General features: G+C 41.5%; 1 protein-coding gene across 4 annotated transcripts in view; it reads right to left on the bottom strand.

Annotated features, from left to right (window-relative positions):
• The window catches only part of scube3 (signal peptide, CUB domain, EGF-like 3), a 95,492-nt gene that overhangs the window by 29,964 nt on the left and 47,832 nt on the right, over positions 1-17,696 (bottom strand). The window contains exons 5-7 of one of the 4 annotated variants that reach the window (XM_066703518.1): positions 8,132-8,254; positions 6,802-6,918; positions 1,763-1,810 (exon numbers count right to left, since the gene is read on the bottom strand). In XM_066703518.1, coding sequence (XP_066559615.1) covers positions 1,763-1,810; positions 6,802-6,918; positions 8,132-8,254 — 288 coding nt within the window. Of the gene's footprint in view, positions 1-1,762; positions 1,811-6,801; positions 6,919-8,131; positions 8,258-17,696 lie in introns of all 4 variants that reach the window. The other 3 variants (XM_066703516.1, XM_066703520.1, XM_066703519.1) reach the window with 3 other exon arrangements.

Below are 17,696 nucleotides of genomic sequence, written 5' to 3' on the forward strand. Positions count from 1 at the left end.
CTTTGTGAAGTGTTTATGCTTAGTCCTTTAAGATGAAAACACCTTTGCACATCCTTCACATACAAGGCAGCCTTGCTCTTGAGTCAGCTTTACTCTTAGCTGGCGTGGACATGATCTGAATATACCTCCTGCAATTGCAAATGATATGTTTCTGTCTTCTAAACAGGGAGCAGACATCTCTGAACTGAGATGCTGTTCTGTCCTGCCGTGCTTTGGAGCTCAGTTGCATATCCCATTTCCCCCAGCTCTAGAAATCAGCATGTGAAGGCAGAGAGAAAGAGAGAGAGAAATCCTGGAAAGAGCGGTTTGTTACTAAAGCAAGGGGATTCTACTGATTGACACTACTTCCCCCATTCAGAAGATCGGCAGTAAGCAAGCATGCAGTTAGTCTGTGATTGAGAAGGAGGGTGAGGGTTTTGTAAACCTTTCTGAATGCTGTTCCAATCTTTCACAGAATGTAGTGTTGTTAAAATGAATCCATACAGTTCAGACAATGTACAATTTGGGCCTTTAAAAATCGAATAGAGAAAAGAAGCCTTCAAATGCTTTAGACAAAGCACTTAGGGTTTATTTTATCAAATTAACATTTACATTTCTTTCTTTTCATGCTGCTCACTAGATATTTATTTAAATCAATTGCATTTTTCCTTTATAAAATCACAATGCCAGGATCGACCTGCAAAGCCAGGCCTAATGTTTGTTCAGCAACAGAGATGTAGATGGATTTCCAGTGAGTTTGAGGCTCTGACCGAATCAAAACGGACCCATCCACCGTTCACAAAAGAAAATGAGAATATTTGATGGCTAGTCCAAGTTTTGATTTGGTTGAGGTCTGAGTCATATCAGGCAGGAAATGTCTTGGTGTGTGAACGCTTCCTGCCAGGTTTCTAACTGCATTTCTATCAGTTAAGCCTTCCAGTTAAACCCATAAAGCATCACTTTGATTATGGCAATAAAATTATAAACAAGCATTTACCCGCTATTAGTCTCAGATCTCAATTGTATGACATACACTGTATTTTACTCGGATCAAAGTATGATATCTGACAATGATATATTAGGTCATAAAAAGAAAATTCTTGGATAAAAAGGGAAAACCTATCAAACTAGGGAATTTTCCCTGGAATCCTAGCTTTAACAAAGCAAAAACTAAATAAGAATATTGCACAAGGGTATATGAATGTTTCTGAATAGTTGAAAGGATAAATCCAACAGGCATCGCAGGGTAAATTATATTATTCTTTCTATCCATGGTAGACAGAGGTGTACAGATGTTGGACCTCTGTCCCAAATGTAAATCTCCGAATGTTTAACATAGTGACATTTTGGGAAGTACTCCTCAAAACTAGTTGTAATCTAAGGTCTGGAGTTTCTAAAGTATAAACACTAAATACATTAGGGGTCACCCATTCAAGTATGACATGGTACCATATCTAACGCCTTGTAGCAAAGGTACAGAAATGGACAGTGAAACATTATTTTACTGTGGTTTGCTTTCTATTGTGCAGTGGGCTGGGTAATTCGCTGGAGGTCAGTGTGTGTGTGTGTGTGTGTGTGTGAGAGAGAGAAATAGCATGAGCAATGTATTGAAACAGCATTCACAAAGGTGCTCCAGGAGAGGGGAGGCGAGAGAGGGAGGAGATCCCAGTGGAAAAGGCAGTGTCTCAGTTAGTTGCTGTACCTCCGCACACCCCCACAGACACAGTCAGGACGTCAAGGCTACAGTTCAACCACATCCAAGCCAGAGAACAGAAATATTTACCATTGGGTAACAGCTGGGGGGCTGCCTGCTGCTGGACACTTCTTTCCCCTGCGCACATTATAAAAACACCGGTTTAGTGCTCGAGCGTTGCCGCGAAGACCAGGATGCAACATCCCGCCAGTCCCTCAACATGCTAAGTAAGAGATTCACTGTGGGTCTACTGCAGTTTACTGTGGATGTCCAATCGTAAATCTGTCAGGCTTATAAAAACAATCATAGGAGTAGATATGTATCTTTATCAGTATCTGTAAAAAGACAACAACAAGAAAACATACTGTGCATAGAGGGTATCAGAACTGTATTAATAACTTTTGGGTAATAACCAATTGGTCTCTCTTGTATACCTATATATAACAGACAGCACTTCTGAGAGCTCACTTGGGTTATAAAACAGTATTCAGAATTATTGGGACAGTTATATCAAAAGGTGATGTAAGTTTACGATGTATATATATATATATATATATATATATTACAAACTATGTCTGGAAATACATTTCAACATCAGTCATGCAGGTGGTCTTAAATTGCTATATTCAGATCATTGTGGCGTTTCTACTGATCTCAGATGTGTCAGAGCTAGACTCTCACCTGGGGATGTCAGGGGAAAAAGGGGACATACAGTGAACACAGTAAAAACATGTTAAACGATGACCTCGTTTGATTTCTCCGATACGAGAGCTCACATGCTGTAATCACATTGTCAGGAGAAAACTAAGTTATGTCTAAGACTGTCCCATTAATTGTAAACACTATTGCAAGCCCATGGAAAGCTCTTCTGAGTGTGCGGTCCTTTTCTTTCAAGGAGACATACTCATTACAATCTGGTGGTTGTTGTCTGCAGACAGTGAAATTGCCTGCATTACCTATTTCTGAGAAAACATGTATGCCCCTGCCATACTGTAAACCCTGATGTTTGGCTTAATACGGCAGAGAAGTAAATGCTAGGCAAGGCTTGGGGAAGTAAAATATCGGGGAGAAATAAATAAATCAAGTCAGCTGGTTCAGGTCTGTGCATAAACAGTAGCCACATAACATAAAAAAAACAATTTTAGATGTAGATTAGAGCAAGCTTTGTACAATTCTAAGCAAGAGCACTAATGTGAAGCCAGTGTGTGGTTAGTAACAGAGAGGAAGGAAGGCCACAGCTGTGTGTATGGTCTGTGAGAGAAAATAACACCAATAAACTGGCACAGACACAGTCAAACCTGTAACCAGATCATAGGAGCAGAGCACTGGGGGCTGAGGAGGAGCGGAGGGGGAGAAACACACAGTTTTCAGAGCTGAGGGCTGTAGGGTCACTACTCGGCCGGATGGCTTTGGGCTGCACTTATCCTCTCCTAGCAGTTACAGGGGTTGAGCGTTTTAATTCACGGACGGGAAACAGAGATGAGACTTGAATAGTTAGCAGTATAGTGGTCTCTGTCACTTAGTAAAAGGCTTTGGGCGTCTGTCAAAAGATATAAAAGGAGGCTTACTGGAAAGCAAAGACTGCAAGTGACACTATGAGTCCTGAGGAGGTCAGTACTGAGAGGCCAGTGGTACTAAATACAGCTGCCATGGGTTGCGCGCTTTGCAGAGACTCTTAGCAGTGTTTTGCCTTTACGGCTTTCCCGCGTTGGCATCAGCTCTAACCTTCTTAAAGTCCAAAGCGGGCACTATCAGTATCTCTAGATAGGTAACCCAACCCCCTCGTCTACCCAGAGGTCAGTTTCACGACTGCAGACATATGTCGGCTACATAGACTCTTGACCCCAACATCTTGCTAGCATGTCACTGCTTTTGTGCTTCCCACTCACTTCAAATATCCCAGTTTTTATAACACAGCCGTTTCCCTTTACAGCGCCCCCAGACACACAGACGAGTAGGCAGTCCCCACAACGACAAGGCCTCTGGCTAACTGTGACATGACATAGCTCTCTCCAGACTTGGAATAAGGCCCTTCCTTCCTTTAGATAGGCACCTCATGGGGAGACATACAAGACTCATGTCCATAGACACATGGGTAGCCAGACAGTTAAGGTGTAGTGCATAGGTGCATGCATGTGTGTGTGTGTCTTGGGGAATACACAGCAAAGTGGTCTGCGTGTGTGTTTGCATGTACAGACGTGTGTGAGTTTATGCAAGAGTGTATGTAGAGGTGTGTGTGTGTGTATGCGTGTCCGGGTGTGTGTGTGGTTAATTTATGAAGATTAGAGACCCTGAGCAACTCTGCATCTGCCTGTTATTTGGGGATGTTTACGATTTGCTGCACTAACAGCTTGAGCACTTCCACATGATGGCTTTTTTCAGATTTTGTTTTGTTTAGTTTCTTACTTTACGGAAACGTATGTGCAAACACACTGGAACTGTGCCCTGAGAGTTTTTCAGCGTTGCTAATGGAAATGAAGAGCAAGGCTTGGTAACGGGATGGATTCCCCTGCTTGCCTGATCATTTGAAACACATTAAAACAGTTTTGTTTTTGTTTTTTGTGTGTCTGGAAACATTAGGACAATCTGAAAGGCAATCGGACACGGCGTACAAAGAGAAAGGTAATCTGCTCAGAAATTGTGCAAGGTTCAGGTTATTACATCTTTGCGTTATATAAATATGTTTTAAAATAAATAAAGACCAAGAGACAAGGCAAAATAAGCAAACAACTACATCTCCTTTGTTCCTCGACTTACAGAGACATGACCTCTGCATAATACACTGGTGGAGCCGGGGTTGAGAGCACTGTAAACCATGAGCAAACATGGTACAGCAAACCAGCCAACCACACAAACAAACAAAACAAGCAAAAACAATACAGCACCGAAGAACAGAAGCCAAGAAAAGGAGAATTTGATAACAAAAAACAACAAATCTTGGCAAAATTAAGATTGTTTTCTTTGATATGCTTTACTTTTAATGTCTGTATCCTGGATGAGAAAGGGAAGCACCGCTAAACAGGACAAAGTACTGAAAAAAATAAATTATATTATTTTTAATAATTATATATATAAAAATATATACAGAAAATGTCTATACGAAAACATAAGTGAATTGGAGAGGGTGTTAAAAGTCTATTATGGAGTGTACGTTGCGTATCTGAAAGTACAGTATGTGCTGTGTGTTATCTACAGCGAGCTATGTACCGTGTAATGTGTGCTCTCCATCTGGTTCAGGGCATTCAGTCACCCACAACCAGCGAGAGAGGCTGTGATGTGGCCCCCGCCCAGAGAACGAGCTGGCGCACAGTAATCAAAGAGGATCTGTACACCCTGGGGGAGCCTCTCACTGCCAATCTAAACATGGCCGCCTCTGATCCCTCCCACCCCCTCCTCCCGGGCCTGGGGTGGGTGGGGGGGACTGTGGCCATGCTCAGCACATGTAAAATGCGCTAATTTATTCCAAACAAACAACAGCCTGGGCCACTTTCTGTAGGCACGTTAGCGCCTAGACTAGAGAGAGAGGAAACACCTCATTTGTGTGATTAAAGGCATCGCTCACACTGCGGCGCTGAGCAGACCAACCCTTGTAAATACGCCAAGCAATCTAACGGGCTCTGAGATGAAGGGGCTGCCGATATCTAAAGAAGTCAATTAAATATTAAAAGCATCCATATAAATCCATATAATACAAATCAGACTCTGAGTAGTAGTACATTAAATATGACCGTGGGGTATAAGGTGATCGAATAATCAATAGAAATACTAATAATTCCATTGCTGGTCAAAGAATGCATCGTCCCAAAGGAAACTAAATCCAAACAATTAAACATATCGAAGTGCCAGCACCAAGTAGCCAAGTAACCAACTAACCAGCCAATCTCAGACATTGAAGGTGTACAGATTCCACTTGCTTCTCAATCAGTCAATCAGGTGTCCCAGGACGTCTGGGAACTGGTCTCACCACACGCACGTTAGGGAAGTCTCTGGACCTATTGTCTCAAATGTTTTTACTATTATGTACTATATATTTCACATTTTCAGTTTTTATTGATCTTGTGATACAGGCACTGGCATCACTAGTAAGAGTACTTTGCTGTAAAACTTGAATGAAAACAGTCCAGTGGGAGTGCTACACCAGACCACTGTGGTATTGTCTTTGCATTACCACGCGTGTGAAAGGAACAGGAACACCTGCGCTTCTTGAGCTCAGAAGCACACATGTTGTATAGGTGTGGCGGAGAAGCCGGACATAGAACTATTGACTATTTAAATAAGTTAGCTGACAGGAAACCCTCAAGGTCATGGTGACAGCCCTGAGGGCCGTGGTGACTTCTGTAGCTCTGGTTGAACTGATAACCCTCCTTTACTTCGGCACAACAACCCCCTCTGATCCGAGCTACGGTACCAGCCTGCTCCTTGACTGATTGAGAAAAGCATCACCATGCACAGAAAGCAGTAACTAGTGAAGCGCAGAGGAAACAGGAAAGAAGAAAGCTGTGAGCAAGCACAGAGAGAGCATTTGGTAAAAGCAGAGGGAGCTGTAAAAATCCCCAAGCACGAAGACTATAGCCAACACTGTTATGAATGTTATGTGTATGGGCAATGCAGATGTCTTTTTGGTTTGTTTTTTGTAATGATTAGCATATGTGTGTTATTTAAAACCATCCAATTGCCTCTGGGTAAGAAAACTAATTAACACAATTAAGCCACTGAGACGAGTTTCTGTGTGTTGTGTTATGTGACAAATATGGGGTGTGTGCCTAGAAGCAGTGTCCTGTGAACGCACGCCCTGACCGCCGCACAGACACTGGACTTCGACACGATGGGGGAACTACAGAACAGGTCCACTGACGAGACTAAGACTAAGAAGAGGAAGCTTAAAAAATGTCTAAATGTCATTCATATGTGAAGTACCACTGTCAAGTGAAACAGGGACTTGGCCTCCTCGGATTAGTGGGACATCTTCGTGACGTGGTAATTCTGTGTAAGACAGCACTCCACCCTCCCCAACTGATACTGAGAAACATAAAGCAGCCAGCTGACGAAATCCTTGCGTGATTAATGGCTAATTGACTCGTGTGCACTCTCCCCAGCCCGCCTGGCCCAAGCAGTGACAGCTGACTTACCTACACAGGTCTTGCCGTCGGAGTGCAGGGCGAACTTCATGTGACAGCCACACTTGGGCCCCTGGTCCGTGTCCTCACAGGTGTGCTGGCAGCCTCCATTGCCGTAGTTACACGTCACTGCAAGAGAGGGGGACAATCACAGGAACCCATGAATGTGTGAAAAAGGATTTCAAGTTTATATGTTTTTAGTGTAAAGTATAGAATGTATGTCAGGGCTAGAAAATACATATATAGCTGGCTATTATCTTAAAAGCCAAAATTAATCAAATCGGTTTGCGGTATTATAAAGGGACATCAAAACAAACACAGGGCACAAACTTCTTTCCTGTTTTGAAACCATATCCAGTTAATGTAAATGTGAGCCTGTGGGTGAGTAGGAGAGTGGATGTTGAGGAGGGGCAAGTGAGTGTGTGGGGGGGTGTCTTTCCATTCCTTCCCAGGGGAGGAGGGGGCTATACAAACAATCCAGGGTCTATAAATACATGACACCCCCCCACCCCCACAATTTTTCTATTAACCCGGGCCTTTGCAAAAAATGTAGAAAAACACTACTGCCATCCTTATCCAAACACAGACAAATCCCCTTTGCCTTTTTCTGAATGAAAACAAGGCCCACACTGGGGATTACAATTAGACCTCTTCAGACCCCGGGTTTCTTCTTCCCCGAACACCAATCCACACTGACTTTCCCCTTATAATTCAATTATGGTCAGCCAGGGTCGGTCCAGTGCTGGCAACAGCAGGTCTACAATCATGCACCAAATATGTTGCTTGCACAGTGTCACTGAGGAAACGACCAGTGGTTCAGTATGACTAGGACAAACTTGGACACTTATTCAACATTACTAGCAGGCTTCAAGCAGTAGAGCCGTGTGTTACTGGTACTAATAAATCTATCTGCCTCATTGCTCAAAGACAAGTGCAACTACCCACTATGAGCTTGTTTATCTGGGTTACCGACTGTGTCTTTGCTATGGTCAACTGATCAGATGCACTGAAGCCCTGGTTTAGAAAGATTAATTAATTTATGATGCTACCGCACTGGAGCAGTTGTTATTATTAATAATAAAGTTCACATCAGTCCACTGCATCATTCCAGCTAGAATCCATACTTCTGGCTGCAAACGTCCTTTGGGAGTGCCGATTATTAATGTGAGTACTGCAGGTGACGGAGAAAATCCATTGAACATTTGAAGTCTGATAATGGAGGTTCAGGCAACTCGAACAGGGAATTTATTTTGTGGAATTAAAAATAATCCTGAGGAGATGAATAATGATAGTGACTGTGAAGTGTATAGCCCAGTAGAGGTGTATCGGGGGTGAAACTTACATTTGCAGTCTCTCTGGTTCTTGGTGAGCTGGAATCCTGGCCTACACTCGCAGGCGATCCCTCCTTTGGGCGTCTCTCGGCAGATGTGCGCACAGCCATGGTTCTTATTCATACAGTTCATTCCTTCTGAGGGACACAAGAGTAGAGAGAAACAGGATCACTATAGTATCCAGTCCAGTTACTCCTATCCAGTCAAAACATCTCCCAAGCTATACCCGAGTCACCCAATCTTTCTTTTTTAGTGTAACACTCAGTTAAAAAAAAAAAAAAAAAGCTCTCAGGAAATCCAGTTCTCCTGGGACCCCCCACCCCTGTACCCGTCCTTGTCGACAGACGCACATTGTCTCGCCGCTTACTCGCAAGCTGAGCGCCTCTCAGAGCGTGCCCAATCGTGTCGAGCAAATCTCTGGTAATAAAACTGTGCGCCTAAAAAAAGCAAATCCCTTGGGAGCTGATCTTTGCAGCCGTGTAACATTAATTTTGTTAATCTCCATTAATAAAGGGATAGAAAAGCATTCAAAGGGGAAAATGTTATTTGTGCGCCAAGTCTGGATGCTCGTGTGTCTGAAAAGGACTCACCCTGGATATGCCCTTTAAGCAGAATGAATAATTTCACAGCAACAAGACAGTCTCTCATGGACCAAAGCATATTAAATAATACTTGTTTATGCTTTATAGTATGTGCGATGACGAAGATTGCAGATTATTCTTACTGCTTCTCCACAGTTGCTTTTCCTATGCCGATATATTATTCCTTTCCTTACTGCTAGGTGCCTCACCCACACCCACAACCTGTGAGAATGGCAAATTGCTGTGGAAGCTGAGGCAGGGTTAACTCTGGGCTAAAGCCTCCTGTGGAATGAGTCAATCAAATTAAGTGTGGATGAAAGCTTTTTAAACATCTTGGCTTTCTCCTTCATCTCAGACTAGGCTGTTTCTGACAGCAAATTACACGTTGTGCCACTCTCCCATGCCCGGCATGGGACGTCATAGTCATAGTGTGCCTGGTTCTGACGTACCTGCTACCTGAGGGGCAAAGACCCATTCAGGGTGCCAAGTCAATTCATTAACTGACGGGACAGACCAAATAACACAACGAGTTTTGTGAAGTGATGTCAGGTTGATAATTTTCCAACTGAAATTGTTTAAATTCTTTGTTTACACAATGAAGACATCAGCACCTTTTTTTAACGACAAAAACTTTTTCAAAATGCTTCATAAAAGAATTACAAGAGATCTGCAGTAAAAAGGACGACAGCAGAACTGGAAGTCCTGTCACACTCCTCACTTCTTTTGATCCCTGTCTGGTCAAAGGCAGTTGCATAAGGAAATTAAAGTCAAACGACGTCCCAGGCCAAGTCTCTGGAGTGCAGGGTGTGTCCTATAGGCTGGACAAAATGGTCTTGAATTCAGACTGTGCCAGTGCCAGCTTTGTCCAGGATTTCCCAGAGGCGGGGGGGGGGGGGGGCTTACAGTGCAAAAGAATAGCTGTAGAGTCCAAAATAAGCCAGAGAAAGAGATGTGGGGTCAATAAAAGGAATTTATTAGGAGCAGCTGCAAATGGGGACCATGCATGGGGCCGTCCCACAAACAGTCCTAAAAAGTAAGAAGTATACGCATTTTTTATGCTGGCAGGACAAGAGATAACAAGAATCACATGCTATCTGGTGTGAATCTGCGCTTTTCTGCCTGACAACTCTGGCGGAGGATGCATATATGGTCAATCATGAGCAAATCTGAGGTTGACATATACAAGAGATCATATGATTCCCATATTAGACCAAAACTGCTAGCTTTAACTGGTTCAAATCAGCCCCCGTTCTTCTAGGTATCAGGGTTGAACTATGGCACAGTGAGGCGGTGACCTTGTTCACAGACACACAGGGAAAACATGCAGTTCTGGATGGCGTGTTTTCATATCAGTGACTTGATTCTGGTCATTTCATGGAGGGTTAACCGTGACGTTGAAAGAACTGCTCAACGGCAAACCATCCCTCTCCAAAGTTTTATTGTCACCTGCTGAAACAATGATACTAGCAGTCATGAAGATTGCGATTCCTTAATTACAAAGGGAAATCAATTTTTAATTATCGGAGGGGGGAGAGAGAGTTCTGCATCAAGTAGTTCTCTCTGTTCATCCGACTTGACATCTTAATCTCCAGTGAACGCGGGAGGGAATGTGAAAAGAGCTGCTGCACGTCTCCCATCAACTCCTGTTAATCACTGCAAACTCTTGAACATTGTTAGAGAGAGAGAGGACTGGAACGTGAGCATGAAGTAGCCTGCTGTAGGAGGCTCCCAGACAGCACAATCATTACACACGTTTTAAAATAACTGTAATTTAATCTATTAATACCTATCTTTATAGGTATGTTTAGGCATGCTTAGTTCAAAAATGAAGATCTATCATTCCTGGTTGGCTGAGAATGTATCGTCTGTGCGTGTGCTTATGAAGTGGGGCTCACGGTAGAGAAAACAACTTCGAATCCCAATATAAATGTAAAGGTGTGTGTGCAGGGGATTTAGTTTCCGTCAGTGAGAGTGTATGCTTTCTGTGTTTTATATGTGTGGTGCTTTGGGCATTAATATCCATCACCATACCATAGAGTACAGCATGACAGATTGCCCACTCTCTGTAAATAACTTAGATCACTATGCCAACTTTAACTTCATATCAAGAAAAGCAGGTGACACTAAACACATATCACGGTGGCTTTCGAAGGTTTTTGCTCTCCTGAACACATACAGAACCCAGCTAAAAGTCCAAAGTGCAAAGTGAAAAATATTTAACTTTCTCCACCCAGATTTTCTGCTACATCTTTCAACTTTTGCAACTACTTTCAATAAATGTAGGGAGGAAGTTTGGCTCTGGGGCATAAAAGAAGCTAGCTATCACACTGCTTAAAGAAAGTGCAAGCATTTGATAATTCAAGTTTTTTGTTTGTTTTTGCAAAGAAGTGTGTATCTCTTTTTACTGCATGGTACATGTAAATGTGTGTTGGTGTGGAGGTTCATGTGTCTGTTGTGAGCTCCAGGGTTGAGACTCTACCTTGCCATGTGTTTTTCTGTGCATTTTCTGGGCCCCATTCTTCAGGCTGTGGCTTGTCTGCTTGAGAATGGCCTCCTTCCCCTGGAGGTTATCAGAGAGGAGCCCAGCCATTACTCACAGTTTGAACGACTGCACACCCATACATCAGCACTATGGGGTGACCCCGCTTCACCCTGCCCCGGTACCCGTGTGTCTGTCTGGGCCCTGTTTGCCACAAACTGTTTAGTGCTCTCACCTGTGCCTCTCTTTGTGTGTGCCTGTCTATCTTTTCTTCTGTTTCCCCCCGTCTTTTAAACAATAAAATACAAAACAAGAAGTCAATGTATTTCTGTGAGTCTGACCTTTGACCCCATACCGGAATCTCAGGTGTGAAATTTTTCTCAGGAAGGGTACAGGAGAATGACTAAATAAGATATCTCAGCTCTTTAAAAATGTAAGCATTACACTAACCAGTCTCAAGCATGTACTTGAAGACCAGGGTTTCATTAAAAAAACAAAAAACTAAGAAACAAGGTTAGCTGCTTTTACATATCATCTCTACTATGCCAAGTAAATCATCAAAATGTTTCTATGATTAGAGGCTCTAGTGTAGATTTAGGGAAACATTCAGTGTGAGCAAGCAGGGAAAAAGTGAAAACAGAAAAATTGGGATTATCATATTTTTATATAACTAATTTATAACCTTTAACTCCACTTTATTAGCTTTAGTAATTATATCCTCTCTCTATCCACTTTCTGATAAAACGTAATTTCTTTCTTCTCCAACTGCCAAGTCTAACAGACACTGTGTTAATCTGTCTATTGTTGTCTATATTGGCAGATAAACACGGGGCTTTAGCCTCAGATCAAGTGAAAGATCTTGAGATAAACTCTAAACCCGTTCGTTATGAAATGCCAGTCCTACAGAGTTCGTCCTGCTGCGAACCTCAGGCCATCCTTGGATTAACTAGTAATTGCAGAAAAGCTTTCAGGGGTTAGTGCCGTCTTACACCTGACATTTACTGAAATGATGCATTGAGTTGGAAGCTTTTCTCTGTATTTTCCCGTTATTTCATTCTGCATTCGTATCACACCTGTTTTGACGATCTATGCCAGCACGGATGTTTTTCAGAGTTTTTCACAAATTGTGCAATCCTGTGAATCCCACTGGTCAAACACTGCACATTGAGGCCATTGTCACACTGATACGGCACCCCACCTAGTTTCTTCATACGCAGTGAAGGTCATTACAAGAACAATCCAACCCAAAACCACAACAGAAAGACGTGTAACAGCACACAATTCAAAGTGTACACAGGGAGAAATATAAATGACAGTTAATATGACTTGCCTTTTTGTGTTCACATTCATTTAAATTTACAGTAATGGCTGTATCTCTGGAAACACAGCAGGGATCATATTTCCATTTTGCTCCTCTATAACATGCAAGCATTGCTCTGCTCCTTTAGTGGATTCATGAAGTGCTCTCCCCCTTATCCCATAATAGGGACCCCCCCTTTCCCTAGCACCACAGACCCATCCATCAAATCCGGGTCGGGGTGAGGCCAGAACCTGGACTTTAAGATCTCAAAAGAGCCATAAAAGCAGACAGCTGACACAATGGACCTATTCTCCCTGGTTCAAATGAGGCCCGAATTTTTTGCAGTCTCTCTTCAAGAAGCTGCCAAAAACTTTTCATTTTTATTATTATTACCACTATTATTATTATTATTATTATTATTATTATTATTATTATTATTATTATTATTATTATTACTACTGTAAAATATAATACAATTAAAAATAGGTTCTGTGGAATGAGAAGAGTGTTCAGGAATTGAAAGCAAGGAGAAACCAAAAATTGAAATAAAAAATGCTTATTCTAGCATATTGAGGCCCCTCTGGATCTCCTCAACTAATAAAACAACTTTATACATAGAAAGAGAAGAAAGGTCATTGTCAGGTAATGGAATCCTGAAATTCTACATCCATCTGGAGAAAACAAATGTTCTCTTACCCCTGTTAACTCGCCAAACACTATGGGTTATGATGGGTTATTCTATTCCAACAGAACAACATGGAGATGCCTATGGTCCTATTAAGGTTAAATACATTTCATATTATATTCAATGACATAAATGTCCTGAAACAACGGGAGATACCAAACTTTACACTTCTGGAGGTCAGATGGAATAATCCTCCTTAATGAGGAATGAAATGAGTTTGTAGTTCAGTGATGATGATGGGAGTAACTCAAAATCCACCAGAGAACTGATGGCAATACTTCAATCAAACTGGAGCGCTGAAAGCTCCCATACGTAAAAATTCCAAACTCAAGTAGTACATTCCAAAAGTTATAAAGCTCCTACTGCAACACATAACTAAAGCTACATTTAGAGGTGTCAGCCAAATAAAAAAACAAGGCCTCTTCTTAGTATTAGGTAGTAAACACTTGCTATTAAACCTAATAATACAGAATAAATTTACTTTTGTTTGCAGAAAAAAATTAAAACATCTGTATTAAAAACCAAAATACATAATTTCCATAAAACACATACTGTTCAGAGTTTTTTAGACCTTTTATTTTGTCTGTGCTTTCCAACTAAATACCAGTTAATTAACTGATATAACATTATATATATATATATATAAACCAGTTAAAAGCACAAATACATATCTATCATATACTGTACATGGAGAGGGAAATAAAGATTTCAGACATGTATATTCCATGGGGTAGGCATGTATGTATTTCTAAATCATCACGAGTAGAAATTAAGCTCCAGTTTCTGCATGTAATATTCCATAGGAAGAAATAAGATCTTAATAATATATTATTTTTCAATTGATCCAATTCGGTAATGAGTGCAAAGATAAAAGTCTGTAATGAAAGACAAATGCACCGATAAAAAATATATTTACAGAGGTTTAAGATACAAACATATACAGATAGCCTGTTGCACACAATACGATTGTTGCTGTTGAACAATGAAATCTATCATATTAGGTGTACGTTGAACACTCAACTTTCCTGCTCAAGGCTATTGTGTAAACGACGGCAATTTGTATTACTTATCCCTTGACTAAGTGTGTGCAGCCCAGAGGCCATGTCAACTATTGATGATAAATGACCATGTTTCTGTAGTGATATGAAACTAATACTGCATTCATAACAACAGAAAAAAACTCATTTTATAATGATATACACATACATACATACACACACACATACATACATACATACATACATATATACGAGTCACAAATAAAACCGGAGAACTTGTGAAAGACTCTCTTCTTCAATAAAAGTTTTAATGGAGAATTTAGAAGAGATCTTTTACTTTAATAAAACTGTACATAAACTTATATTAGTTTACTGGAGTATCTCACAGTGTACTGCAGTAAAATGTAGCATGCTGCCAAATTTACAAGTGTTTTTTTTTTCATTCTTATATTGGCTGCCCTCCCACCACTTTCTCCGTGGCGCGAGAGGCACATGGCTGACGTCTGGAGTCCTCTGGTCCGCATTGTTGTCTTTGCTCGCTACACTGGTTGCTAAGGGACCGTGCCCTAAACAGAGGACTGCTTCATAATTAATCCAGCATTCCTTCACAGATAATGGGGCACTAAAACTTTTAACAGGGAAATAAAAATGTCAGCACATAGAAACTGAAGACTCTTTGAGGGCACGGGCTGGCCAGTTCACTCGCCACAGTGGGTTACAGACAATGCGAGCTGCACCGCGAAGCCCCGTTTGGACTGGCGTTCCCTCTTCAGGAACCATCAACAGGGCAGCGGCAGGGCAGCTACTGTTTGGGCAGAAAAACAGTTTCCATAGCCGATGTAAATTCACATCCTGAGGGTCCAGTTAGAGTTATTTTTAAGATTTAAAGGGGGAAAAAGTGTGCAAACAGACCCAACAATAATATTGAATTAAATGGATTGAATATGTTAAACACAGTTCTTCTTTATGGGTGACCCATCAGAACAGGACTTTATAGAAACCGTACAACAGCACTTCATTTCAGCCTGACCATGGGAACATCCCCCAAAGGGAAACTAATGGGAAAGGATCTGAACGAATGAAACAGTTTTAAATACGATGTATTAACAGTTGTGTTAAATACAGCGCACCACTGTAATGTCATCCTTCCATATTTAAATCACTGCACCTATATATTTTGGGGTTGCTGTCCTCTCGGTGGAAAGAGGAAGCTTGATATACTTATGATGGAAATATCTTAATTCTGTCACTTTCGTGCCGGAAAATTCCTTTTTGAAGAATATACCGTGTGTCGCTTTTGGTTGGAACGAGAATATTGGAAATGGTGGGGACAGCTGGAAAGGTGGCACAGAAGTAACGTTTGATCAATATAGAAATGTATTTACTTTATCAAAAGAAAATACAAAACAGGACATTTTTCCTGGTGTTTTCCTGCCTTTCTCTCTCATCCAAATTGTTACCAATTAAAGCTGCTCCTGCTGTGGGGCTTTTTGTCACACGGCAGAAGTATTTTGCCATCCATTTGTGTTCATTGAGTCCTAATCTCTTGCTGACTCCCCATTCCAGTTCATCCCTATGTGGCTGAGGTCAGCTAGCAGGACAATTCAGCAGGACCCTCTAAAGACTCTGCTGTCAGAAGCGAACAGTGTGTAGCTACACTCACTCCACAGGGTGGGCAGTGTTTTGTGGGAGTGCTACCATAACGGACATGTAATCTCCAGTGTGTGGGGGTAGACACTTCCAGAAACACCTGTGCGGTCCTTGATCACCTGGGCAGGTGCAGGTGAAGGCTAATAATCAGGTGTGTGTTCATCGCAGTCCAGGTGTGCATGGTCTGGACTCTACCCTGGCCATGCTCCCACTTCTGAGTGATCAACTCATCAATGAGCTGGGAACTACCATTCGATGCTGAAATGCTATCAGCTTCCATCCATGTGGTCTTCTGGCAGAAAAATGTTCTGAACAGGTTCAAGATTACTTTTATATACCTATGGCATGCCACGCACACCTTCTACCCAGCACCTGAGCTCTGGTACAATACATGTACCAGTGGTGGGGGACAGCTTGTCCCAATACTTTGTGTAATACAATGTATATAATATATACATACATACATGCAAACACAACAGAGAGCTGACACCTTCAATCAGAATCTTCTTCTTGAGTTTATTTTTTTGTTTTTTTTAGTTGCCTTACCTTCTTTGAATTCTTTTTGCGGTTAAAACTAGATAGAACATGTCTTTTCATTTTCTTTTTTAAGATGTGTGGAGCCTGTCAGCGAGAACTGGACTCTGACAGACATATTTGTGTGTGTATGTGTGTGTGTAGCACTCTGGGAAAGGACATTCTTGTGGGTGCAGTGTCAATCTGAGGAAACAACCGCAGCCCCTCTGAACACGCCCAGCGAGGTGAGAAACTCCCCACAGCAGCCAGAGAATTGCCACTTTCACTGATCTTTACATTCCTCTTCGTTATTTATGTTTCTCCTTTCCTTCACATTGTTGTAACATTTTATGGGTCTTGTGCCAGCAGACAAAGCACTTCAACACATTCACCCTCATACTTCTGTCAGACTGCACAATATTAATATATTACTTCATTTCTTATTGTTGCGTTTTCTATCAGAGAATCTCTTCTATCAGAACTGGAAAATTAAAACAAAAAATTCTGCTCCTGTCGTACGAATATTAAACATCACGGCTCCCTAGACACACAAGGCTCAACTGAAAGACATTTCTGTTGCGTCTTCTTAGTCTTGTGACGCATACAGATCACTTCTGTCAAGGGTGTTCCTTTATTATAGCCTCTGTTTCTCTGCAGATCATTACTTCATTTGTTTGTTAGCTAACCAATTAAAAGTGTTTTGAAACGACCTCTCCAAATGTACTGCCTGGCTCCTGCGAGCAAACATCACAGAAGGTTTTAAAAGGGTAAACAGATTCAGAAGAAGTCATTCAAAATCCAAAAGAGAGGATGTGAAATAAGGACGGCTATAGATTTTCACATTGTTTCCAGTGCACTTTTCAGCTGTGTGTGACATTAATTGGCCTGGCCTGCATTATAAGTTACCAGGAGAAACAATCATCAATGCAGCCATAATGGGACTATTCTCAAACATAAGAGGGTCATTCGAGGATAGTTTTAATATATATATTTTTTTGATTTAGCCTATTTGCCATTCTCCCGAGGATGTATTAAGGTATTTGAGGTTCTCCAAACATCAATTATATTTTCCGTTTGATTTCTTCCACAAGAATATTTTTAAACAGTCATCTCGAAAACATAGGGCCATAAAACCCTTCAAATCTTTGCAAAGTTTAGAAAAGTTAAAGTTAAAGTGATACACAGAACTCTTTTATAGATGTCATTCAGGTGCTTCGCAGCCCAGTTCACACAGCACAGGCAACGGCAATGCAATGCGAGTGGAAAAAGAGATCACTGTGGGTATGGCGCTGTGATGTGTGCTGGCCATGGTAGCTTAGTAATGCCGCACTGCGTAAGGGACTCCCGCCACAAAGTAAGTATGAGGTATT

The sequence above is a fragment of the Amia ocellicauda genome, chromosome 5 (genome assembly GCF_036373705.1).
Source record: "Amia ocellicauda isolate fAmiCal2 chromosome 5, fAmiCal2.hap1, whole genome shotgun sequence".
Taxonomy (NCBI): Eukaryota; Metazoa; Chordata; class Actinopteri; order Amiiformes; family Amiidae; genus Amia; species Amia ocellicauda.